The sequence below is a fragment of the Aptenodytes patagonicus genome, chromosome 3 (genome assembly GCF_965638725.1).
Source record: "Aptenodytes patagonicus chromosome 3, bAptPat1.pri.cur, whole genome shotgun sequence".
NCBI classification, from domain to species: Eukaryota; Metazoa; Chordata; class Aves; order Sphenisciformes; family Spheniscidae; genus Aptenodytes; species Aptenodytes patagonicus.
Window position 1 is genome coordinate 41,543,883 of NC_134951.1, and position 27,370 is coordinate 41,571,252.

At 38.7% G+C, this 27,370-nt stretch overlaps 2 protein-coding genes across 3 annotated transcripts in view; both read right to left on the reverse strand.

Moving 5' to 3' along the window:
* CEP162 (centrosomal protein 162) overlaps window positions 1-6,070 on the reverse strand; it is a 33,019-nt gene extending 26,949 nt beyond the window's left edge. For both annotated transcript variants that reach the window (XM_076333163.1, XM_076333162.1), the window contains exons 1-5: window positions 5,302-6,070; window positions 2,507-2,622; window positions 1,499-1,529; window positions 981-1,103; window positions 94-285 (exon numbers count right to left, since the gene is read on the reverse strand). In XM_076333163.1, coding sequence (XP_076189278.1) covers window positions 94-285; window positions 981-1,103; window positions 1,499-1,529; window positions 2,507-2,622; window positions 5,302-5,353 — 514 coding nt within the window. In that variant the 5' untranslated portion in view covers window positions 5,354-6,070. The remainder of the gene's footprint in view (window positions 1-93; window positions 286-980; window positions 1,104-1,498; window positions 1,530-2,506; window positions 2,623-5,301) is intronic.
* A 32-nt stretch (window positions 6,071-6,102) lies between these two features.
* On the reverse strand, window positions 6,103-22,070 carry LOC143157925 (centrosomal protein of 162 kDa-like). Its single transcript, XM_076333164.1, has 8 exons — window positions 21,959-22,070; window positions 21,384-21,453; window positions 20,872-21,048; window positions 19,906-20,009; window positions 14,901-15,039; window positions 6,813-6,965; window positions 6,356-6,542; window positions 6,103-6,204 (listed from the first exon to the last, which is right to left on the reverse strand). Exons 3-8 carry the CDS (start codon window positions 20,921-20,923, stop codon window positions 6,147-6,149), a joined length of 693 nt encoding a protein of 230 aa, XP_076189279.1. The 5' UTR covers window positions 20,924-21,048; window positions 21,384-21,453; window positions 21,959-22,070; the 3' UTR covers window positions 6,103-6,146.
* Window positions 22,071-27,370: the final 5,300 nt, after the last annotated feature.

Sequence of the window (27,370 nt, forward strand, 5' to 3'; positions counted from 1 at the left end):
TTAAAAATGTTTCATAAATGGAGTATTAAAGATGATAGTAGTTCACTCATTTTACATGCTTGTACAATACATGCCTTCCTTTGAGGTATTTACCTGATTCAATAGTTGACATGTTTTTTGAATAGATGTCATTATTTTGTGAAACACCTTGCACTAAGTATTCTGAGACTCCCGTTGCAGAATCGTGCAGTTTTTGCTGATCAGTGTCTCCCAAAGACTGATCAATATGATGGTATGCTTGGTGTAACGCTTCCATGTCACTGGTGGTTTGTCCATAGGAACTGCCTGTGAAAAATGCAGGCTCATAAGAGACACTACAGGATTTTCTGTTTTGGGAAACATCCCACTGGAGCCTGTATTTCAGTTACTAGCTTGGTCTATTATGTGGTGAGAACAGTGATTTCAGTTATGGAAAAAATATTTAAACCCCCCATTTTTACTATAAAAATAAACAGTTGTCAAGTTAATTAGTACATACTAATTAGTCTCAATCTACAGTTTGCATGCCTCTCCGCCCCCCTCCCCCGCCTCAATATTTTATCAGTACTAAAACTAACAGCGTACGTGATGTAACTATTTTAACAGATGCCATCAGAGCCATACTCTGGATATAAGTGGCATACACTGTTTACAAAGTTTGATAAGAGAACGTATTTTATAATTGTGTTCAATACTGTCAAAGAAGAATTTTAGCTATGATGAACAACCAAAGATGATGGTATTTAAAAATCAAACTGCAATGTCAAAAGCAACTTTACAATAACCAAGTGTAAAAAGGTGTCGTCTTAGCAGAAACATGACTTTTTCCTGAAATATTTCCTCCTCCTTTCAAGATTTGTTACTAAAAGTCGAGGGCTTCATGTTCACTGATAACCTAAGAACAAATGAAGACATCAGAGCCACCCATTCTACTAAAGTAAGATTTTGGGGTTTGGGTTTTGTTGTGTGTTTTTTTTTTTCTTTTTAAAAGCAACCCTTACCTGCTTCATTCATTTCAATTCCACTGACTTCTTCAGGCAGATAATGTTCGCCTAGAGCTACATCTGATGTTTCAACGGCCTTTTGAAGTTCTGTAGTTGAATCTTGTGAATCAAGCAATACAACTAAAACCAGTAAGATAAATGTTAAAGAAAACACAACTTTCTTATTTATACTCTGTCTACACTGGAATTAGAAGTATACCAAGGTTTACCTTGATGTACTAAACATGCAACAAATGCTATATAGATTATTCTAATGCCATTAATGGTGAACTGATTTACTCTGATTGCAAGCATCAAAATCTGAGTACTGACTAGATGTAATAAAATAAAAAATTACATTGATGATCACTTTGAAGTGCTAACACATAGATGAAATTTTAACCATTTCAGTCCAACAGACTTTCAGCAGAACACAATAAAATCAGGTGAAAAATATCAAAATAGTAAAAATCAGGTAAGAAAGTTTCAAAAAGTTACATTTAGTATTCTCCTACTGATCAAAGTTTATATTTTACCTTTAGCTAGCATGCCAGTGTTTGCTTCTTCCTAACAAAAATAAAGAAAAAAAAAATATTACTTTTTGAATTTCAGGGAGAAAAAAAAAAATCTAGACTAACTTTAAAAGTTGGTCCAAAACCTAAGAACAGTACTTAGAACTAAGCAGTTCTTGGTGCTCCAAGAATATGCACTTCTCTAAAACTCTCCTTAGGATGCCAAAAGGTCCTCAACATCCTGTACTCTATAAACCCTCTCACAAGTGACCGGGAACTAAATGCTACTCCGCATAAATGGAATAATATTTTTGCACCTTCCTGGTTCTCTTATATTGTAATTTGAGAAAAGAAAATAATGTAGCAGTTAAGTACATTACACTTCCATTCTATTTGTTCTTTTCAAACATTTATTAGAAATGCTACTTTAATAAACTTAAAAAGAATTAAAACCCCCCCATTTATCTATTATAGATGAACATGTGGGTGCTCTATAGACTCCTTTCGTAAAAAAACCAAATCAGAACGTGTGCTCCAGGAATGCACCTGATGTGCTCCAGCCACATGTGCTCTACATCAAAGGACCTGACTAAGCTCGTCGACAGTAATACCCCCAAGGGTCATACAGTATAGATTTTGGGTCCTCTGTCCAAACTGCTTCTCTGTACAGAACTACGTCCCTCAGTCTGTGTCAGTTGCTGGTGTAGACATCACCTTAATGGCTCCAAGAGAGAGATTAATCACTACCCATTCTGAGGCTGAGGCTCCAACCTGAACTCATCATTTGTGCACTCCCGTCCACAGTTCTTAATTCAAAGGAGGAGTAAGCAGGAAACCCTGTGAAGGACTTAATCCTTTCAGCAATTTATCACAGGAAAGTGTATATCCTTAATAGAACAATATAGTCCCAGGACCACTATACTCTTTTATTTCAGATAGTACATATTATATAAAGGTTTACTATATTTACAGTTATACATTGCAGAGCTTTTACAATTCATGCAAGCAATATAAACATTTGGTAAGTTATACCTGTTCTTGAGGACTGAAATCAACTCCTGACATGATGTTTTGATTCACCTGACTTCCCTCAGTTTTAAAGGCAGGATTAGCATCTGTTTCTTCTTCAAAATCTTCACTGTAGCTGCCTGAAAATTAAAACAAACATCAAACAGAATTAATATTCAAGAAGATAAAGCAGTAAGGGAAAGCTATTTCCTCTTCCCCAATCTCTCGTCTAAGAACAGCTACTGCCACTATTACTCCTTTCACAAAGGCAACAGAAAGGTTTCGAGACTGGGTGTTGTACTAAAACTACAGTAAAGGTCACACATAATATCTCTAAATTCAAATGAAGTTTGTGTTATGATCAGATATACTTTACCTCTGTCTCCTCAAGGTGTACTTGAGTTGACCCCTTTTATTCCATCACTTTCTCTCACTTAGGGGTGAAATGATGCAATTCCCCCCCTAGTAGACAAAGTACTCTGTACATCCACCTTGGCAACTCCAGTAGTTTTTAGGCTCAGAATCTGTAATTCTGCTTCCTCTGACCTGCTTTGGTAGCCCAATAGCCACTCTCAAGAGTAAGCATTATTTAAAAACACAAAGTGTGTCAGAGAATGAATTTTACAAGTAATCTGTCCTGGTTTCGGCAGGGATAGAGTTAATTTTCTTCCTAGTAGCTGGTACAGTGCTGAGGTTTGGATTTAGGGTGAGAACAATGTTGATAACACACCAATGTTTTAGTTGTGGCTAAGTGGTGCTTACACTAGTCAAGGACTTTTCAGCTTCTCATGCCCTGCCAGCGAGAAGCTGGGAGGGGGCACAGCCAGGACAGCTGACCCAAACTGGCCAAAGGGACATTCCATACCATGTGACATCATGCTCAGTACATAAACTGGGGGGAGTTGGCCAGGGGAGGGGTGACCGCTGCTCAGGAACTGGCTGGGCATCGGTCGGCGGGTGGTGAGGAATTGCATTGTGCATCACTTGTTTTGTATATTCTTTTATCATTATTATTATTTTCCTTTCCTTTTCTTTCTTATTAAACTGTCTTTATCTCAACCTGCAAATTTTACTTTTTTTTTCCCCCCAATTCTCTCCCCCATCCCACTGGGGGTGGGGGAGTGAGCAGACGGCTTTGTGGTGTTTAGCTGCCTGCCGGGTTAAACCACAACACAAGCCAAATGATTTTTCTTCAGTTACCTAGATCCTTCCACAAGCTCTGTTTCCCTGTTGCCGTATCTCCCCCACTCAGCTCCTGTGGTTACAGGCTTCAGTTTCTGCATTATCTGTCACGCTTAAATCTAGAAGCATTGCAAAACGCTGGTTTATAATGTGTTCTTTCTGTGTTTTGTCACCAATACAACTGACACACAGTCTAACTCATATGCAAAAACTATTCAATGAAAAGTCGCTATTTCAGCATTCTCTTTGGTTTTGGACCCTGAGAAGTCTGATCAGCTGAAAATAGCTTTCTCATACTGACTTAAGACATACACAGTGCCTTATACTATTCCTGCACACGTATTATCCACTATTTTGTTTGCTATTTCATGAAATAGAACTTTGACAAAGACTAAACCAAACCACGCATAACACACAGATTGGTCATTCCAGGTATTCCATAGAAACTGCTTTCCTAAAAATCATAAGCATCAATTTCATAAAACTAACTGTAACAATCAAGTAATTTCAACTCTTTTGTTCAGAAAAAGGCTACCAAATTGTTGTAGCATTTCTGCTACAACTATCATGATCTCTTGCAATTTACAGAGTAATCAAACTTGCAAGGAGAAAAGATTTCCTGTGATTAAAGTTTACAAAATACAGCCTCTTTATGTTTGGGAAATTCAAGCCTGACAACAGGACCTCTCAACAGTTCAGCTAAGTATATGAATTTGAAAATGCAATCTGTTGATTAAATTACAGGAATACACTCTTATCATATGTTAGCAACGAAGACTGAAACAAAGAGAGATGACAAGTGAAAGACAAATAAGCAAGATGGAAGGAGTGTAGCATGGAAATTTGGGAAAAAGATCAGGTAAGAGTAATACTGCAGATTACAGAGATTAAACTCAGGTATGAAAAGACAGTACAAAAATACAGATGACAGTGAAGACACTGGACTAACTCAAACATTAAGATGTATTTCAACATCAGGGTCATTTTTTCTTCAGTTTTTGATCGACAGTTGCTTGGGGTTTTTTTGCTGTTTTTCTTTTAGACATCGGTCACAATAGATTAAAAATCCACTTCAAAACAAAAAAGCACAAACCAAAAGCAAATGCCTGAAACCCCTTGTCTGAACACCAGCTGTATAGTCATAATGCAAAGGCAGACTAAAAGGCCGATGCGAGAACTACAGGTAAATGCAAATCATTAATATGAAAATTACATTAGCTTTCAAATAAATAAAAGCTTTACCCACAATGGTCAGGGTGATATGGGAACAGAAGTCAACTGGTTTACATACCACTCAGAACAAAAAAGTTCAGTGAGGATGCTGGACTGTCTTGTAAATCTGAAACCTAGAAAGAGTCAAGTTTTCTGACTAGCTCCAAAGGCAACACCGAGTATAGAACAAGCTATGAGACTGTAGTACAATTTCCTCTTTCCAGATCTTTAAATTACATCCCACTACAAACATGAAGATCCTACGCTATCCTCTGACACCCTGCTGTGATGTTTTCTGAAGACTTTGCATTTGAACTGGAGCCCTAATCCACAGCTTTCATTTCTGTTGTTCTCACAATTAGTGTATACACAGGGGGGAAAAAAAAAAAAATCATCAAATTAATGATTTAGAAAGATTGTATTACCAGATTTCTCTTCATGCATGGATTCCTCTTCTCCTTTTTCAGTTTTTTTCATTTCTGAGAAACAAAATGAAAATTTTACTCTCTTCTTGGACAGCAAGTAAATATATGGGGTTTTTTTCTCTAATTCCAAACTTTAATACCTCTTACAATTAGCAATAAAATTAAAAACCTGAATTTGTCCATCATATCAAATCATAGGTAAGAAAGGTGGATAAATGTCAGCAATTATTAAAATAAATATTTAAGTTTTTACAACTGTCCATAGTTAAAATTCTCAATCTAACTTTTAAAATCACTCCCTTTCTGGATTCCCTCCAACATCTACATTAGCTTCTCAAAGTTTTTATCATCAGGTTTGCTTTCTGTTCTGACCTTCTTATTCTGCACAAACAAACAAACAAAAATATCTCCTTTCTTTCCCCTTTTCCTGTAAAGTTAAAGTTTTGTCCTTACCTAAAACTCTCCAGAATTGTGACCCTCCAACTGTTTTCATATTGGAAGCTTCCTTTGCACTCAGCATTTTTAGCAACAGCAGCCTGAATTGCCCCTTCATCCATTTCTCTCACGTATGTTTGAACTTATTTTCATGTAACTGATTATATATGGATTGCCCTAATCTATGAAGATTTTGTATCTTTCCTTTAGATTCATTTGTAACATCATGTCTAAGGGGACACAGAATCTTTCCTGATCTACTTCCTTGTTATTATCAGTTGTTAACTTTTCATTTAGTTACATCTTACAGTTAAGAATGTTAAATCGACTTGTAACTATTGAGTTATGCACAAGACTGTGTAGCTATGTCCGCTCATCACCAAGTCATGCTCTCACCTTATTCCTTTCTTTTATTTATTAAGCTCACTTGTGTCCTTGTCTTCCAAAAAACCCAAAAACCAACAAACCCTAAACCAAACAAATGACAACAAACAAATGAAAAACTGACTGAAATCATACAGGATCTTGTCCCACAAAATCTGAGCGGCTGTGGTATTCAGATACCCAAGTCACATGTGCCCACTAATACAGTCCACAACTTTTCTTCCCTCTAAATTACCGTACAAATGGTGCTAGTAATACAGAATCATTGGAATCCAGCTCTTTATTTAATCTTGAATAATCAATAGTAGAGGAAGCTTCTTGTTCGAGTTTGGCAAAGAAGATATCTTTTTCTTCTTGTTCTTCCAAGGTATCCAATCCAACTCCCACGAAACTTTGATTAGGCCCAGAAGCTAAAACTGAATCTAAGTTTCAAAACAAAGAATAAACTAATTGTGTCTGTGCTGTATGTCCACATACAATAGTCATAATAGTTAACAACAATTATAGACAGACTCACAAAATATTAACAGTATCAAATAATCACAAGCTACTACCAGGAGCCTTCAGCTCACGAGATGCAGCTGACAGAAGTGAAGAATCCTGACTTGCAATGAATTAAGGGAAACAGTTTGTAATAATAGTTTATTTAGATCTAGCCAACTTCATGAAATGGCTGCACTCTCAGTTCTCACCATTTGTCTCCAGGCTGTCTCTACTTAAGGAGACAGCAACCCCATTACTTTTCTGAAGCTGCACCTTTTCCACATGCATATTCTCCTCAGTTTCCCCCATAGGTTGTGAAGTGTTCTGTATCTTCACAAAGCTTCCATTGGCTCCACACATTCCTAGGAAAAAAGTTGCAATATTCTTCACTATCATCTAAAAACTGTTTGTATGACACTTCAGTCTTTTAGTCATCTTCCAGAACCACCAATTTTAAGCTCATGTTGTAACTGCAAAGATACCCAGTCTCACAAATCACATTCATCTAACTTCAGTTTCTGTTACAAGATAAGTAAATCTTGTTTAATTACAATTAATTAGTCTATTATATACATTTTCTTCCCATCCTTCATATTTGCACCCAAACCTATAGTTCAGCATGGGGCAAATATAACAACTGTAAAAATTGACTTACTGTAACGTTCCTTATGGAGGACAATCACACACACAAACCCTGTACAGACATTAACATTTCTTTGTTAGAAGCCTATTAATTTTGTTTGATCTACTACCCACAGACTTTTGAAAATTGTAGCCATTGGCCCAGCAGCTCCTTTTCATTTGTTACAAATTAAATGCTTTAAGGAAAAAAATAGTCACCAAAGTTACTTAAAGGTCACTGAGGCACACCCAGTTCTTCCATTCTGTATGTTTATGCAACTACAACATGCAGTTGCTCTCCTTACTGTAATTTCATTGTTGTGAGGGTTCAACATCACCTTACCAACTTTATGTGTGAATTCTGCTCTCAGACAGAATGCTGCCTTATCTGCTTCCTAATGGAAAACTAAAAGCCAAATACTGCAGTACATTACTAGTTAAAAAGCAGTACCAAGTCCCTTCTGCCTGCCCCTAAAACACACGCATTTATACTTAGATCCTTTAGAGGTTCTCTTAGGAGAAGGGCTAGGAGAAAAGCTGCTTATGCATTTTATCCAATGACCTATGAAATGATTTAACAGTTCTCACAGAAGGGAACAGAAACCATGTCCATCTTTGCCAACATGAATCTCCAGTTGGTAAAATAAACTCAGAATTTTTTGTTCTGTCTGGCCAAATGATGTTTAGACTGTAGCTGTGTCCTTGTACTGAACATACCAGAGGGGTGAAGGCACTGACAACAGCTCATTTCCTGCTGGCAGGAGACTGCAAGAGATGCGTACAACAATAACCCTTCAGATCAAGAACACTAAACCAGTCTTCCACGTGCTGATCAAGTGCTTCAGCTCTGGGCTGTTAGTCTGTCCTCTATACAGGTTCAACCAAGTTCCTTTTAAGAAATGCCTTATTTGCTTATATCATGACAATGGAGAATCCTCTCCATTCAGTACTGAAAATGTACCCAGGGCGAGGCGAGGTGGGGAAAGTAAGAGTCTGAACATCTTTTCCTTCCCTACTGGGCAGCCCTTAACACGTGCATTCTGATTGTAAAAGCCTCCTGGTTAAGAAGTAGAATAGTTTTTTTTCTTGACTTGCAATGACAAAGTCCCCTTGCACATTTTATTGGGAGGCTAAGTGCGTAAGATTCTACATCTTGGCAATGACTTCCACATTCCTGTATCTACCTTCAGTTCCGTCCCCGATACAGAGCTCTGACTGACTTGCCTTGCATGCAACAAATAAACGTCAGAGACCTCGACTAAAGGTCAAGCTCCACATGTATACAAAGTTAATGCCTAAATAAATACATTTTGCTACAACATTGAAAAGTATAAAATGAAAGCTCAAAGTGCTGAACAGAAGTGAAAAAGCATGAATAGTCCATTTCTCTCGTAGGGAAATGCAGCAATTTAAAGTAATTTACCCAGATGCCGCTCTATTCTAGTTATCAAGACAGCAAACAGGAGTTTGTTTGCAGCTGGGTCACAAGTTTTTTGCAGACCTTTAGGTTAGCCACAATCTCAGCAGACCTCCAACACCCTATTTTTCAATATGTTAGTAGAATGAAAGATAAACTGTCACTGCCCTCCTATGTAAGATTTACAAGAAAGGAGATGGGAATATACTTCAGTAAAAAGATAATTAGAATGTTTAACAGAACAAAATTTTAGAGAAAAACATTTTCCTGAGTTGTTTTATTTAAATCATCTCAAACTCAATGAACTTTCTGAATAGACTTACATTGATCTTGAAGGCTTCGTGGGATTTATGGAAGCTATCTCATATTTTTAAGTATTTTGCTAGTTCAAACCAGACCAGAGCTTTTTTTAAAAAAGCATCTCCCATAATAATCTGAAAATCAAACACTGTTTTGCAGCCATTCAGTTTTGCAACTCGGCCACCCCCAATTCCCAGACACATACCCCAGATTACAGGAGATACTACTGTTGCTAATGAAGGCAAAAATGTCTTTTTATTAGCCCTACATAATCTGAACTCGGAGAAACTTATCAAACTTGGAAAAAATATCAACTTGGATGGATTTCAAAGTCTCTTTTCACTCTGTTTTTTGGCTGTTTGAACAGTCCTACTGTTTTCTGTGGGGCTTGAAAGAGTGATTTATTTTTGGGGGGGTATTTGTTACTTTTTCATAAAAACTTCTTGAAGCAGAAGTTTTCTTGAACTCCAAAGATTTCACTACCCATATCTTCACACGCAATATTTTGTAAGGCTAATGATATACAGTGTTCTTTTTTAAAGTCCTGCCACTTGAAATTATTTAAAATAAGAACCTGAGTTTCACTTAGAAAAATATTTCTAACCAGCACACTTGCAGAGAAAAGTTTAAAAACATAAATACAAAGGATTCAAACCTACAGACAATGACAAACATCTATTTAAAAAGTAACTTCTTTTCTCCTTAATCTGACCAGGACTGTCAGAAATCGAGCCATTTTAGCTTTTTAATATCATATGAAACACAACAAATTTGTTACCCTCAGAATTGTCTGGACTGTCAGAAGTGAGGCTTCCTTCTTCTTTGTTTAAGTACAAATCTTTCTTGTCCTTATGAAATTTTTCCAGCATCTTGAATTTAGACAAAGCCTTGCTGCGAGATGCACTGGAAGAAGGTTTAGGGGGAACTACTTTTAAGTGTACACAAATATTTATAAATTTTTATACATAATGGACAGGGAATAAAGAGAAAAGTAAGATGTGAGAATTCAAATTGCCACTTCTGAAAAAGTAATGCAGTTCAATTTCTTGTAGATTGAATTATCTACAATTTTTTAGCTATAACTAAAAAATAAAGTTAATACTTATTACTTCTGAGAATAAAACTCTTTTTTTCCTCTTTTGTATTTTAAAAAAGACAAATTCCTTCTTGCTCCATGTATACCTTGCATTCAAATACACTGTTCTAGGAGCTCAATATATTACCTGAAAACAAAGAAAACTAGTAAAACTACTTCATCAATAAAAGAAATTTTGTACTACAAGTTTTGAAAGAAAGCATCTAGATCGGTTCAAAGAAAAGCAGAAAAACATAGGTACATAAATGTGAATTACTACTGTCTTTATCACTGTCAGGTACAAGAACTGCATGTTGTTTGATCAAACCATTGTGAGGACTTGCTTTGAAGCAAATACAACCAAACGCCTTCCATTCACATCAGTAGAATTAAGTTTTAGATAACAGTACCTATGCTGAAAACTGTGCTCTCTCATGACGCTTAGATGATAGCCACACTACACAGTTTATATACCTTAGACTAGCCAGATGCACTATATTAGACTTTTCCTTGTTCAAATTGTCACGGTGGAGGGGGGCTTCTGAATTGGCTAATTCAGAGAAAACTCTTAGTTACAGGTTTTTTGAATTTACCTTGACACAAGAGAGAACAAGAGTAGTCTAGGGGATCAGGCCAAATACTTGTGCTATCTAGAAACAGGACTATGGGGAGATGTGACCAGAAGCTAACACAACTCAGAAACATCCAAGATGAGTAAAGGAAGCTGGTGAGCATACGGCAGGTGCAATGCGAAAAGAGGAACGGTATGAAATCCATTCTGATACAATGCACGGGTCCTTTATTCCCTCAACTGATGTCCGAGTCCATTGGTGACACATGACTTCTCTAGATTTATATTCTCCCACATGTACTGGGAAACTGAAAGTGTTGACAGCATGCCTTCTGCTGTAAATAAAGCAAACATCTGATGCCTTTTAAAACAGTAATTTGAAATAACTGCCAAACTCCTCCTATTGCTCATATTTCAAATATTAAGCCTAATTCAAGAAATAGATTCAGTTTTACTGTTTATCTCCCAGACCGAGATGCTTTATAGCTATTCTATGCAAATGAGGCTTATGAAAACAGGACAGCACATACACTCTAGAAAGCTAACACAGGGAAATGTTCTATAGGCTACATAGATGATGATCACGATCTAATCACCCACACAATCTAAAGACCAAGTGCCAAATATTTCTTTGTCATGGCTCTCCAAAATATTATTGATTTGCTTGAATTTAACACCAAAGCCACGTTTAAACTAGTACATACAAGTTAATTGCTATTGTCATTTACACAAAATTATTCCATGGATCAACGTTTATAACTCAATTATTCTTTGGAGTTTCTCTTCAGAAAGCATAAAAAGTGACTTCACATAAAAGGCTGAATCTGAAGTTACATTGACTAAAATAATCTTGTAGATTAAACAACTTAGTTTGCCATTATTACACCAACTGTCCTGCTTCCATTCCAGGGACGGCATTCACAGAGCAGCCTACAGGTCAGCAGAGGGAAAAGAGTCACATCAATAGAAAATAAATAGAATGCTTCTCTGACTGGAGTCTTTGAAATTAAACAAGTAGAACAGTGAATATTAATATTTCTTGAGTATGAAATACAGGAAGTGTAAGAGGTTTTCTGTTTACTAAACATGCTGACCTTTGTTTAGATTTGCAAAGGTATTCTCCACCCCACCCCCCCCCGTTGGCTAACATTCAATACTGTCTGTCCTCCTACATCACTATAGGTAGTGATGTATGGTGTAATGACAATTCAGCAGCAGTTCACATAGTTACTAAGTTTCTTCTGGAAATGACAAATGAAGTAAGTGGCAGCTTGCTTTCAGTGAGAACTCTATGGTCAAATGGACAATTCGCAAGGGATTTTCTACATGAAACGCACTAGTAATACAAGGCTGATATTGAATAAATTTAACAAAACACATTTAATCAAATACCAGGCTGGGAATCTGAATGGAGACTCTTTTGTTCACTATTTTCCACTATTTCAGCATGGCTTTCCATCAGTTTCTTCTCTTTTCTCAGTTTAACAAATCTTGGTTGAAAATCTTGAAAAGTAAGACAAACAGCAAGAACAGACAGGCAAGCAAGACAGGGCAGGAATTCTTATTATCCAATTTCTTTTTATCACTTAAACGACAAAAGCAAGTAGAAAGGACATTAGTTAGAGGTATGTCTTTAACCTGGCAAATATGGAAGACTATCTTGAATGATAATTTGCACATTTCAGTTTAAAGCTGAAGAACAAAGAGTTCAAACGTGCCTAGAATAACGAGTTATTTTAAAACGTACTTTATACTGCTCAGCCAAATGAACAGAAATAGTCTATGCTGCTTACCATTAATCTACAAAACCAAGTGAAAACAGGCTATTAGTTTAAATCTCCACCTGTTTCCTGGTACTTCTGCAATAAGACGCCATGGAAAAAACAACCAGACAATAAATAAATATATAGCATATATTTTGTCTTCCAGCCATCTGTCTTGCACCTTTTAAGAAAGCATGATATAGATACTGAAGTAACTCAAAATGAAAACCTGAAATTGGAAACAACTTATCAGCTCAGTGTGTTACTCAAGCTAATTAGCCAGACTGTACTTTGTTAATATAACAGTATTTCTATACAGTGCCACCCAAACACATCAGCTCATACATATGAAGCACATATTTGTAATGCAGTGCCACACTGGGGGTGGAGGCAAGATTTGTACATTTACATAAGTTTGATTCATGTTGACAAAACACTTCAAAAATAATTCTATTAGCTGACAGCCTGTCAATAAGAGTCCTATCTGCAACCAACGTGAAGATTCAAGCCTAGGAGAATACACAAGAATCTCCACAGAATTTCAAAGAATGCCAGCCTTACCCTTTTGAGAAATAAATTCAGCTTATTTTCATATTTGTTATCATCACAGCAATATTATTATTTTTTTAAGCGGGACAATTATTTTGCTATTTAGGGCACATTTAATAACCTTACAAAAAGCTAAAAGTCTAAATCATCTTCTTCTCAGTCATCCCGTGCAGTAACTTATATTATTAATAATAATCCATTATTAATACATCTGAGCACCATACTACTCTTGTACTCTCAATTCTGTTATGTCCAACTGTCAAGACATGTTGGACCTTTGATTCAAAAAGCGTAACACACAGATTACTTTCAACTCTCCGTGAAAAAATCCAGCCCCTCATCATGAAGAGTATGAATATGAACAGGCTAGCTTCTTTCGCAAGTAAATGGATTCCATACTGGCAAAACTGGGTAGGCTCACCTTCTGAATGTTTTCCTGTTAAAGGAGAAGCTTTTTTTAAAAGAGACCTTAAAAAGTTTATCAGAACTCTGTTTTTATTTTATACGTCAATAAACTGCACATCAAGCATTTTTCAGTTCTAATAGTTTTACCTCTATTTAAACTACAGAGCTGATAAGAGATTCTTAATTTAAAAAATAAAAGTGGTAGAATTGGTTTGGATGGGAACAACTTGATATGAACACATTATTTCTTCCGATTCTGCTTTGCATTGTACTTAACCCATACAAGCACCGTTCTCTAAAACTTGTAATCACCCTGCCCTTTAAGTACCTATTCCAGTGTTTTTTGGTTGAAGTAGCATGAGAAACATCAAAGTGCTTTTTGGGTTGCCTCAAGTGTCTCAGAAAAAACATGGAAGAATGCCGAACCTCTAAAGTCCCCAGAAAATTTTCTTTGATAGTATGTCGAAAAATGAGGTCATGCTAACCGCTTAATTTTCACACTTTGCCCAGCAAGAACACTCTGTCTTTCTGTTTTTTTGAAAAGCTGTAAGGAAATCATAATATCTCATAACTACCCGACATATAGTTGCACTGCCTGATAGGAACTCTCTCATATCCATCCGAGTTTTCCAGCAACATCTTAAAAGGCCAGAGACAGATAAGCAGTCCAGACAACACCTATTAGGGTTATGCCTAAATGGCACAACTGCTGACTAAGATTTGGCTCCTGACTATGACAGCACTGACAGCACAGAGCTATGCTTAAAATCTGAGACTACCAGCAGTATCTTAACTCTGTCATATGAAAAACTGATTTCTGGAACTTTCTGTTAAGCTCCAGTTGTAAGTTATACAAATCATGAAAATAAGCCACCAATTACTACAAGAACAAGAGGCAAACACCCTGTGGAAACTAACTACTCATAGGCTTTACTACCCAGTAAGAAAACAACGAAGAAATGGAAAACTAGAGGTGGAAAGCTTGCAAACAATAATATATTTTCTTCCAGAACTACATGACCAAGTCAATACTGAACTAGCAATCATGTCATCACAGCCCTTTTCCCCTTGAGCCATGGTTCTCAGCAAGGGAAACGTTGAGAATACTGACAGACATACGTCTTTGAATCAGCTGCTGTTGAAAAGCTTTTATGTGCTTCCCCAACCTATTATAATGTTGCAATTAGCATAAGATTATACAAATTGTTTTTTTGACTCTCAGTTTTGAAAACAGAAATCTATAAAAGGTCAGTATAAGGAACAGGTTGGTTACAAAACACACCTACAAATATCTCAGCAGAATTCATAAGTTATGTTTTTCTGATTTTCTTACTATTTATAATGTATTTACTCTTTACAAGTTTTAATAACTTGAAAGCTACAGAAAAAACAGCAGAAAGCTTGCTTACAGCTTGAATACGATCCCTTTCAAAAAAATACGATTACATTTGAGTTTTATACTTTACAAACTTGCATTGTAATGTTCTAAAGCACTTGAGTGGCATCAACTTAATCTGAAACGAGGCCTATATGAAGCATAAGAAAGAACTAGCCTGACCTCCTGTGGCCAAAAAATTGCAAAACTACATTATTTACCACCATCATCCGAATCTTCCTCAGATATCCACCATGGCACTGAATCCTTTTTCTTAGTTTCTTTTTTCCTGGGCTGTCCCAATGTCTCAAGAATGCTGGATTTTTTCTTTGAATTTCCAAGTGAATCATCTGAAAGAGACTGAGTCAATTGCATACAAGATTAAAGACAGCTTTTACATTTTCACATTTTTTAACCGTCTTTCAGCCACTCAATTCTGGACTTCTGAGTTCAGATGCCTCTCTTTACTCCCCACTGTCTGCTTTTTTTGTGTCTGCATAACAAAGTTGATTAAGAACAATAACTATATTCATGTCGCATAATACTGCATATCATAATAACCCCACTGACAGAATTTGGATATGTTAAAAGTTAACTGCTTACTAGAGTATATGTTCAAATGAACAGCATAATCAGCTCTTTTTCAATTAGTTACAACATATAAGAACCAAAATCCTGATTACATCCCTGAAGATAATGAAGTAGAGCAGAAACAGTTTTTCCTTGGCCTTGCTTTGTACATGAACAACATTATTAATATTCTAAAAATAAACCTTCACAAGCAACATTCTAGCTCCCAGCAAATCAGATTTCAGAAATTAATTTTATACTTTGTGTTCATGGAAATTAATAGAAATGCCAGAGCCATTCCTACCCAACTCTGTGTATTAAGCTTTCATATGTGTTAGTCATCCATGCTGATTTTGACTGATGGCTTAAATCAATGGAGAAAAAAAGTCTATGAGTATGAACATCCTATGAATTTAAGTTACTGAAGGGTAACAGGAAGGAAAAGACCTACAGACACTTCATAAGACAACAGCACTTTTTTTGAAGTGATGCAGCTTTTTTAAAAAAAAACTAATCTCTGCTCTTTTCCTTTAATAAAGCTCTTTGTGGCTTATAGCAGGCTCAGAGCCACAATTAGCTGTTCAGACATTGAACATGGAAATATATTAATTAAGCTAGTTCACTGCAACCTTATGTGCTACGTATTCTTTGTGCTTAAATTCAGTAAACATGGGGTTAAAGGGAGTACATAGTTTTTATTTTTATCTAATTTTTTAGCCATACTTGTTGAAATCAATTGTCCTAAAGTGTCTCATAGAACACAGTGAAGAGAGTTAGCAAAAGCCATAAAGTGTAAGAAACAAAGAATTCACATATGAAATGCATCATATGGGAAAATTTCAAAAGCTTCACTTTTGTAATAGTCACAAATAAGTAAATGTGATATTATAAACAGAATACTAGAGGCAACAGGATTGTGGGTACTTAATATGTAAAACACAAGAGGATGTTTCATTAAAGCAAGCGTCTGTGGTCCACTGCCTGATTCCTATTGCATAAAAAGCACTACCATAAAAGCCTACCTTTACTATATATCTAACGCTTCAATTTATATGGGCCTAACAAGAACATCCATAAATCAAATGCCAATTATCCAAAACTACCATTTAAGAAAAAAACAATTATAAGAAAATAATATTCTTATGAGTATCTCTGACCAATAACAACTTTAGAACTTACAGTTGCACTTGAGAAAACTAAATGCCTGTCATACAGTCTCAGAAAGAAAATTTAAGTGCTCTGAGCCTTGCACTTTAATAAAACACAATTTTAATAAATTATGAAACTGCTAGACAACAGGATATATTGCAATTTCTTTAAGTTGGCTCAGTGACATAGAACAAAACAGCTTTACATTCTTAATAAATGTCCCATAAATAACAACTTCCTTACACTAGTCATAAGTACTACTGCCATTGTCCCCAAAGGCCAGACTGCTGCCTACTAGCTAGAAGTACTGACAGGTGCTTGATGCAAGCTCTGTTACTGCTTGCTGTTTCTTCTGTGACTAACAGTATCCTCTACTCTGCAAGCAGAACTTCCGTGATGCTTGCACTCCTTAGAGTATTGTAACTAAAGAAACTGAAACTCCCACAGGTTGTTCTCAAGTTCTGGAAACTTTCTATGTCCAGCCATCTTGTCAACCGCAGACAGTAAAGTTGCAGCAGCTGGGAAAGAAATGCTGACACAAAAATACTAATGCATTTTTCCCAACGTGTCAGTTGTCTCAGCAGAAAAATTTACAGATTTTTTTTTTCTTCCTTGCGGGGAGGGTAGGGGGGAAATCAACTTTTTGGACCAGTAATGGCTTTTCAGTGCCAGTAAGTGGCACTGATTTCTTCCTTCCCCTCCTCTATAAAACATGCTGTCAGCCTTTCAGGAACACAGACACACACAGACACACACACACTCAGTTGTTTAATCTCAACTTAAATAAAAGCCAGAAGAGTCAGTTTTAAGAACTGGGACAACTACATGGCACATAATCAGCTTACCACCTCCTATACACATGAAGGAACTTAAGTAAGTAGATAGGTAATACAGGATTGGATCTAAACCACTCAGACTTTCATGACCAGTTGTCCTCATTATTTCATGAGACAAGTCTTTTTCAATAAAACAAGTCTACTCCAAATTATATTTTCAGCACAAAATAATATTTTAATATATTTGATCTTTTAATAAAAATTAAAAATGTTTTTCAAACAGGGTTTAACGTGTAGTGTTACTCTTCCAGGTACTATTCTACAGATTTGCTAATAAAGATGGTATAGCCTTTCCTTTTGAAAGTCTTCCTTCTCAGCTGTCCACGAGTATCAAGCAGAACAAAAGTCAACCTAGAAGACTAGAAGCAGACAATTGTTTTCTCCTAACTTTGCTTTGCTTTAAGTGTCATCAAAGGAAGCAATTAATTGAAGTACTGTGTATTAGAAAGAGCTCCTCACATTGTATGTCCCAAGGAACTTCACAGCCAACACTCAGAAAACTCAGGAGCTATACCAATATGACAGATGATACGTAAATTAAAGTGACAATAGGGGAAGTACGCTAAAGCAAGACACTGGTGGTGGGAAGTGGAAGGATCACAGGCACACAGACAATGGAGGAGGAAGAGAAGAATTGTGGATGACAACAGGCCATTCTGGCAAGGGGTTGGGATTAAATATGACCAGGCAGACATTTGTGTGTCCTTCTGTATAATGATAAAAGCCTAGAAAATCCTCTTCATAATAGTGCATATGCCTATTTTTACATAATAGTGCATATGCCAAAAGACTTTAGTTCAATCCTCATATTAGACCTGCATCATCCAACTGTATCTACAGTCTTTAACTTTGTACGTTCTAATCGCAAACATACATACAATCCTCCCCCCAAAGGCAGTTGCACTAACGATGAGTTATTTAAAAGGGAAAAACCATCCTGCTCCATTTCTTCTCTGAAAGATTTGCTTCAACAATATTAAGTCTTCCTCAAACTACTAAGAAACAGTTTTTGCTATTCCCGCACCTCCACTGTTATACTCTCAACACAAACATCACCTACACAGTGATTTCAAACAATGGAGCACACCAGTTTCTCATCTTTCTAACATTAAAAGGCTGCACACTTTTTATGAAAAACAAAAGCAAAGGGAGGGACATAACAGAAGATGCAAGCATATAAAGTAACAGAGAGTAGATAATGTCATTGTTATTTGGGTCTGTATCTAGCTGGCAAAACATAACATAATACATATTTTTAATGACTGGATTGGCAGTATATGCGTTTAAGAAAGTTTAAACGCTTTACAAATAGTTTTAGTTTGAAATGATAAAAAACAATTAAGACATGAGTTGTTAAAAGTTACGTTTCCTGGAACATGCCAAATACCACTTAGAATAATTCAAAACAGCTATTTTGTTTTGTTTCTAACTCAAGCATTCTCAATGTGGGCAATAGCTGAGGAGCAAGAAGAGCACGTCAAATGAGGAACAAAATACTAGAAGCAATCATATGCAGAGCTTTGTCAGATGCGCAAAATAAATAAAAGAATAAACCTCCTTTCCCTTCCCCAGAGCAACTCCCTTCATAACAATAGTAAGTAATGAACTTTTGACAGAAATGCAGAGCCTAATTTTCTATTTTTACTAATATTAATAATTTCAGTGAATTCAAGGATGTTAACTCAATTACATCATCAAATTAAAGGCCAAAAGCTACCTTTAAGTTATTTGTGAATCTTAATTTTCAGATGGCATTTTGGTTTTCTATTCTCTCAATTTAGTAATGCTCACTGAAGTTACATTTATTCTATATCTGTAAAAACACCTTGCAAGCTGCATGGTCAAAGCAGAGTTACAGACCTACCTGGGAAAGCTAAAATCTTGAAAAAGAAGCCTCTGGTTACTACAGATCTTTACTACACAGTACAAAGTGCAATTTTTATAGAATCTAGCACCTACATTTTTCACAAGTAATTAAACTGTAGCACAGCCTCTACATCTTTAAGCGTATGTTACATATAACAGAGACCCCAAGAATATTCTCTGCCATCATTAGCTACACTTACAAACAGCAATAGAATCTAGTAAAGGCCTTATGTATGCAGTATTTGTATCTTAGGGTTACCACACTGTGCGTCTGATAGACCAGAGGGCAAATTCTGAAATTACAGGTCTATATGTAGTGGAAAAAAACATACCAAGTTAGGGCATTTTGACCACGTCCAATAACTGTTAGCTTAAGTCATAACCCACAGACTTGCATGATTTTGCCTGTACTCAAAATCATCAAGCACCATGAGGAATAAAAGGAATCAAACTAAAATTTTCTAATCACTACAACATACTTCATTTTGTTAGGATTAATACAAGAATTTTTAAATAGAATTCAGTAAAACATAGCTTATGCCTACATACAGGAAAAGCTTTTTATCTCATTTTCAATTATATACCAATTTGAAGCTTCTGCTACTAAGTAACACACACAAACAAAAATCAAGAAGAAAGGGCTCTTGCAATGAAGCGAAGACCTTGCAAAGACCCACACATAAAACAGCTACGTGAATTATGTGATAAAAGCACAGCTGCATCTTCCATTTCATATTCTTCCATACTCAATTTCCCCCCTGTATTTTAATAGGGAAAAGGGATGTGACTTTGCTCTGAAACATACCTCTTTCAGAAACTCTTCAAACTGCTCATCTAATTCTTCTTTTGAAAATCGATGAGCCATAATCTGTGACTGGATGTTACCTTCCAAACAACTGAGTGTAAAAACTAAGATTTAAAATAAAAATAAAGTTAATTAAAAGCATTCTGAAATTAGAGGTAGCCTAGTGATTTGCTGCTTTCATAGAGAGCTATAAGCAAAAAAATCTCGAGAGATGCCAAATTTCATTCCTCCCACTGCTAATCTAAATTATTTACTGAACAAGACAATCAATGCAAACATACCTGGATTACCCAAATTCCTTATAATTAATTATAAGGAATTATTAATTATAATTAATGTAAAACTACACATTTCCAAAGCAACAGTTTCAGCATTTAAACTTTGAGGGATAAATAAATCACCATCTTTCCATTTTTCTTCAAAGGACAGCTCTCTTAGCTACCCACAATTAAGCATTTTGACAATGATCAAACAAGAATCCACTGCAGTAATACTTCCCATCCATTTCAAGGGCTTTTAATTCCTTTCTGTGTTTCTTCTCCAAAACTGGAGACATCTGGCATTATAAGTTTTGTTTCATAGTCTCTGCTGTGCTTAGGACTCAGTAATCAACAAATGCATGAAAGCCTTTAAGATTAGAGGACGATATTTGGTTTGATCTGCCCTGACACAGAAAGCCAATGGCACTTGCCCCCCTCCCATTCCCAAAAGTCTGTGTTGACTTCTCAGGTATAAAATATGTCCCACACTCAAAACGCAACAAAGCTTTCGTATATCACACTGCTCAACACATATGGCTACCTTCAGAACTGCATATGTATAGCAGCATTAAACTACCTTAGCATTTTCCAGGCTGAGAAGTGCTATGTAAACATAAAAGGGCTAAACATTTGCAGAAATGCTTTTACCATTAAATAAAACTTCTCCCAATATGGAGCCCTCTCAGTACACAGGACTGTTACCTACCTAGTAAATTGATTTTGACAGGCGAGTTGTGACAACTGCTTCCTGCTTTCATTCCTTATTCATCCATAGACCACCCGACACTTTGGCTTTGGCAGTTAAAAAAAAAAAAAAGTTTAGCAGCCTGCCCAGACTTTGAATCGAATAAGATATCCTTCTGTAAGCACTTGGACGGTATCTCTGAAAACATGGTAAGAAGATTAAGAATGTTACCTCTCATGACACACATAATCCAGTATCCTTTTATACCTTTACATCAAAGAACACTAGATGCTTTAACAGTTTACTAGCTGTGCCAACTGCTTCAGCGAGTGGAGAATACTTAATTGCAGCCTTGCCAGAAAAAGATTCTTCTGACATTATACTGTACTTCTGTCTACCTTATGATTACAGCTTTTATAAAAACTTAACAATATAAAACTTTATTTTTCCAAAGGACAACAAACACATCAGACAATTTCCATAACAGATTACAGACAAACATTACTCTTGGCAAATATACTTTACAGCCATACCTTTAGAATCGGAGGCTCACAAATGACTTTGCCAGTTGTAAAACAAAGAAGTCACTTGTTGGGATATATGCTATAACACAGGGCAGAAAGCAGAAGTTTTGGGAAGGTATGGCTAAACCACAGGGGTGAAGGAAAGCTCACACAGCCTAACGCATTTCATGCTATCTTTTAGTCATCCCAAGGCTAGGACCAGCCGCGACCTGATCCTCCTCCTCCGGCTTCCCCTACAGCACACGCAGAGCTGGCACAGGGCGGCGGCCGGGCACCAGCCCTGGGGCCGGCGGGCCGTGCTCTTCCCAACCCCAGCCCCGTCCTCTCCCGCCCTGGGCCTAGCGAGTGCTGGCGAAAGGGTGCGACGGTCCCCGGCAGCGCGGGGGCTCGGAGACGGGCCCGAGGAGGGAGAAGAGCGGGCCCGACGAGGCACCGCCAAGCCGGCGGGCAGGGCTCGGCTCCGCGGCCCGAGGGGACGCTCCAGAGAGCGGCTGGGGACGAGGGAGGAAACGCCTCAGAGCCGAGCGCTGCCCTGAGGGCGGGCGGCCCGCCCGCTGCCCTGCCTCGGGGCGCCGGGAGCGTACCTGGGCCGCGTCGGACCCCTCTCGGCCATGGCCGCCCCCCTCTCTGGCGGCGCGGCGCGGTTGCCTAGGAAACCCTGCCGGCCACCGTACCGCCCGCCAAAACGGACGGCGGAGTGCCGTGTCACGTGATTCCGCCAAACCCGCCGGCCTGCCTCTCCCCCCGCCCCTCCGCCGCCGACGCGCGTGGAAGACACGTGACGGGAGAGGACGGTCTCCCGCGGCCATTACTACCGTGGCAAAGGTCGCCGCGCCTCGGCCCGGCCCGGCCCGCGCGGCTGGAGGCGGAAGTCGCCGCGCGGTGACGTGTGGCGGCGGCGGCGCGCGCCGGGCGTGCGTCAGCGGCGCCGCCTGCTGGGCGGCGGGCGGGCAGCGCCGGCGGAGACCGGCGCGGGGGAGAGGGGCCGGGCAGCAGCGCCGCCGCCGCCGCTCACCGCTTCCACCATGAGAGGTCACGCCAGGATAACGCAGCAGCCGCCGCCCGCCGAGCCAGCGGGGCGGGGGCTGTGAGCGAGAGGGGCTTTGGCGGGGGGAGGCCGGTGCCGCTGCCGGGGGCTGCTCCGTTCCCCCCCCCGGGGACGGGCTCGGGGCCCCGGGGCCATCTACCCCCGGGCCGCCGGCAGCCGGGGCTGCAGCTGGGCGGCGGGAGCAGGGCTGCGGGAGGCGGCTTTGGCTCCCGCCGCCCCCCGCCCGCTGTCGGCTCTCCTGAGCTGGCTGCTCGCGCTGTTCCGTTTTTCTGCCTTCCGGGAGCTGCGCGGGAGCCTGTGGAGAACGCGGGGGAGTTAAAACCGGACGGGGTTTGTTTCCCCGTTGGGTGGTGGTGCCAGGCCCGTGCGGAGGACCACCCTTGTTCATATGCACGAAGCCTGCGGGGCTAACGCTGTTGCCACCTGCAGCCAAAATGTCTTCGTCGACTTTCTGGAGGGCGCGCTTCTTCGGGAGTCGTTCAGCTGATCTTTTGCAAAAGCAAGGTGGAAAGAGTAAAAAGTGTGTTGCTTTCCTCAATGCAAAGGTCAAAACCAAACCATCCCTTCTCACTCTTACACAGAAATCCCCTTCTAAAGCTTTTGTGATGTTTCAGCCTCAGATGTCGGCTGCTGTGCTTTTAATACATTTTAGCACATCTCTGGAAATGTTTAAGATATGCAGAGAAATTAATGACCCCTGTTTCCCTGACCACTGTCTCTCAAATAACCGCAGAACAATTGCAGTCTGTGCTTGCATGTGCTCTCCAGCTAGGGTCTGTCGGTTGTGTTTGTTGTGAGAGTCACGTTGCTTTAGGAATTTTTACGCCAGCATTTAGTAAATGGCAAAATAAAGCAAGCTCACTTAAGAATACAAATGAACGTTGTTCGTGCACACACGCGCGTTTTGATTCTCTGTTGAGCAGACTTGGAATGAAAAGGGTTTTGAAAGGAAGTTTTCTTCGACGAGTGTTGGATGCTCATTGCGAGTGAGAAAGTACTTAAAATCCTATTACTGCCTCTCATTTCCTGTTAACTTGAGAGATAAAGGCCGTGCCTCCAATATGGCCTCTATATATCCCAGATTTTTTTACGCAAGTTTAAGTCATAGTTTAAATTCAAAGAAGCAAAGAAATACGGGCTCAGTATTTTCCACCCAAGTCTGTAGGAATTACTTCGCTAAAGGTGCTGCAGCACTTCTTTCAGTCAGGCCCTTTGTCTGCAGGTGGAGTATTTTATTTCCGTTTGCGAAGTGTGGGTCATTGATTTCGTCTTTGTGTGCAACTTCTGCTGCCGTCTATGGGAAACGTGGGAGCTGATCGAGGACAGAGTGCCCACGTAAGCTGATATACTAGAAGAATTTGTTAAGCGTGACAGCCTACTGCTGGTGAAAACATCAGTTTCCAGCGTTTGCTCTTTTCTCTCATCTCATGAAAAAGCATGGAGTGAAGCATGAGCATTTAAAGAGAAATACGGAAATTAATTAAGGGATGTCAGTCTGATGCTGCATGTCTTGATCCTGCTCAGATTTAAGCCAATGCAAATTTTGCCGTTAACTTCAAAGTGATAGCTGTGACATCATTCATTGATCATGAGAGTTACTTCATATATAATCAAATAATCACATCAAGGGCTCAGTCCTGCAAGCTGCTAAAAAACTGTTGCACATTGAAGACTTTCTGTTTGCAGAAATATGTTCAAAGAAAGAGGCTTGTACAAAGTATAGAAAAACGTGCAGAGGGATCAATGCTGTTGGAAACCTCAGTGCCCATATGGGAAGAAAAAAAACACCAAACCACTCTTGATGACTGTGGTGGAGAGGAGGCATTGCCTGGTGTTGAAATGTCATCCAGTGCATTCAAATGACGTGCACAATAGCCACTTAAAAGATTCTCATTTTCTTCTAATGCCAACCAGTTGGAGTGGTTTTCTCAAGAGCTCTTAACAGTGGAGCTCAAAAAACGGAGAGCGGGGCTAGCCATGAACTTCAACCAGGAACGTGGGAATTTGGGTGGCGATACTAATAAAGCAAGAGGGTGGTCACAAATTCTGAAATAGATCCTGCTGGACAGAGCCCCAGATTATAAGGTAACATTCTGGCTCTGCTGACATGGGTGGGAAGCCTTTGTTGACTTCTATGAAACCAGATTTTGCCGCTGTAGTCACTGGCTTCTCATTTAAATGTGTGGCATGGGTACACTTAACGCGTTTTTTTTTTTTTTCTTCAGATTCCTAAAATAAAAGGCTTCATGTATTAGTATAACAATTTCAAACAATTAATGGTGAAATTAAAAGGGATAAAATATCCATACTTTTGTTTTTGCACGTTTAATTTCAGATTCATATCATCCATAAATGTCAATGGGGAAAAAGACATCAAATAAAAAAGAAACAAAACGTCTGCCACATCCACTTTGGCTGAGGCATTGCATTAGATAGTATTTCAGTACTGAACTTGCAAATATGTGAAAGATGAGATTATGATAATAAATATTTAGCCATATTCTTGGTTATGTTTTTTTAAAGGTTAACAGTTTCATACTGAATGAAAAGCAAACAAACAGTGGTGAATTAAGAAGTTAAAACTGCATTCTCTGTGCATGCCCACTGTGATAATACTTCCTTACATGACTATGCAATAAAAATCCTTTCCAGTATATGCATCAGAAAAAGAAAAAGCCTTCCATAAAAGTACAAGTTGCACAGAAAACAGAAAAATTATGTGGAGCTGTACTTTGTGCGAGAGAAAACAGTAGCCTGGCGTTGTTAAGTTAGGATTAGTTATAAAATAGTTCACCTAACTATAATTTCAGTTTAAAGGATCATTTGTAATACTTTCGCTTTTGTTTCACTACAGGTCTTACTTTGTTCCGCCACTGATTAACCATAGTCCCCAGATCCCGAGGGCCAGATTTATGGTCGACTGCGTTACAGTAGCTAGCCTGAACTCAGCTTAGCATCTCACCCGCCGGGTCTTTTCCATCATGCAGTTTCTCCATGAGCTGAGAACTAAGTTCTGTGTCGCGTTTCAAATTGTTCCAGAGGCTTAGACCGGTCGCTAATCTTAGTTCTGCTTCAAGCTTGCGTCCCTTGAATGGAGCTGCAAGTTTGGAAGCTGGGGTGTCACGTTGCTGGCCGTTTCCCGGTTTCTGGAAGTTAGCAGACATGCAGCATTTGTCAGACTTTTTGAAAATGGGTCCTCCCTTTGGCTCATTTGTGTAAACGTTTAATTGCCTTAATGCTGTGGCTTGTGCTGCCAACTTTTCAGTTCCTCTGGAAGAGGGGGAGCTCAAAGTTGCTGTAATTACTGGCTGCAGGAGTTCTCCATCATAGAGAAAACTGCTACTGCCAGCAAATGTAAGCAGTTAAAAGTTCCTTCAAGACAGTGGATGTTTGCAGTCAGTAATTACAGCTGCTTCTCACTCTCTCAACTTAAAAGAAGTGCATTTGCCAACACTTAACACTGCTTTTTCTTCCATTTCCCAATTCTCTATAAACTTGTTGGGAAACATTGCTCTACGGCATAATCCAGCCAGTGGATCAGGATCCTTTCTATTAAGAGCTTTCACTTTTGACAAATCCTGGGAAAATTATTGTGCAAAGATAGATACAAACATGGCTGGTGTGACCAACTGTAGCACATTAGAACTAGCCTAACGATCCTGCCCTATGCCTACTGCAGGTCCATCTTTGCCAGTAAAAATTCTCAGTGCTTGGCATCGGGCGACACTCCTACGACTCCTGCTCTCCACGCGGACTGGAGAAACAACTTGGGTCGCTTTCACCCCAAAGTCATTTGAACTGCAAGCCCTCATCTGTCATGAATATTCTCTTTTGTATACAGAAAGTTTTATAATAAATTTTTCTCTTTGCGTGAAGACACACCACATATCTTTGGTTCAGAAAAAATTAAGGTAAATATTTTTATAAAAAATTCTTAGTGGCTTAGGAAAGATTAAACTCAGAAAACTCAGCAAAGAAAAATTAAGTGTTCTGATTTATTCAAATTTTCAGATCTGTAAAATCTCTTGTTAATCCTGACAACGTATCTGCTTAACACTGGCAAGAATATTAGCTTTGCATTTCAGATTTTCACTTGGTTATTTTTAGTTCTTCTGAAGCCTGGGAAATAAGAAATATAACCTCTTTGAACAGTCTGAAAGAGCCAACTCTAGCAGGGCCTCTGAATCTGATTAGATAAAACAACAAAGAGGTTCTGTTAGGGCAGAGGCAGGAAGAACTAAGGTGGGTGGCAATATCTGTCATAACTCAGGGGAAATGTAGCCTCAAAGCACTCAAAAGTGGGTGAAAAAATAACATAAGCAATAGACAACTTTCCCACATCTTAGGTCACTCTCCAAATGCAGTTTGAAGAATTTTCTCTGTGCTCAACTTTTTTTTTTGTATTTTTAAAGTACAATAAACAGCACATGCATGTGTGTTTATCTTAAAAAGCTGATTTAGGGGAACATCATTTCTCTGCAGATAAGTATCCGAAAAAAGCACAGTGTGGCAAGTGCAATTACATTTGTCGGTACAGAAACAGCGTAAGATCTTAAGTGATGGATTTGCAATTTTCAACATTTTCCTCTGAAAGTAAGGTAGCTTTAGGATTGCCACAGGAGATTTCTCCCTAAAATACAGCTAGTCATAACATCACATTCTATACAACTGGCCGAAAAAGGATGAAACTGTTGTGTTTAGTGCAAGTGGGAGGTCTTCAGGGGGTTTTGGGGTTGATTCAAAAATGATCTGTTATTGGAGTGGTGGGAACCTGGAACACCCACTTGGCCAAGGATCGTACTTCCCTACTTTCAGTGCAGGACGCTTATTTCGGGTTGGAGTCTCTGCTGAAGTGAAGAGGTAGAAAGAAAGATTTGTGCATCTTCTCAGGAAAATCAGTCAAAATGTTTTCAAAGTTGCTATGCATCCACAATGTTGAGATCTGTCT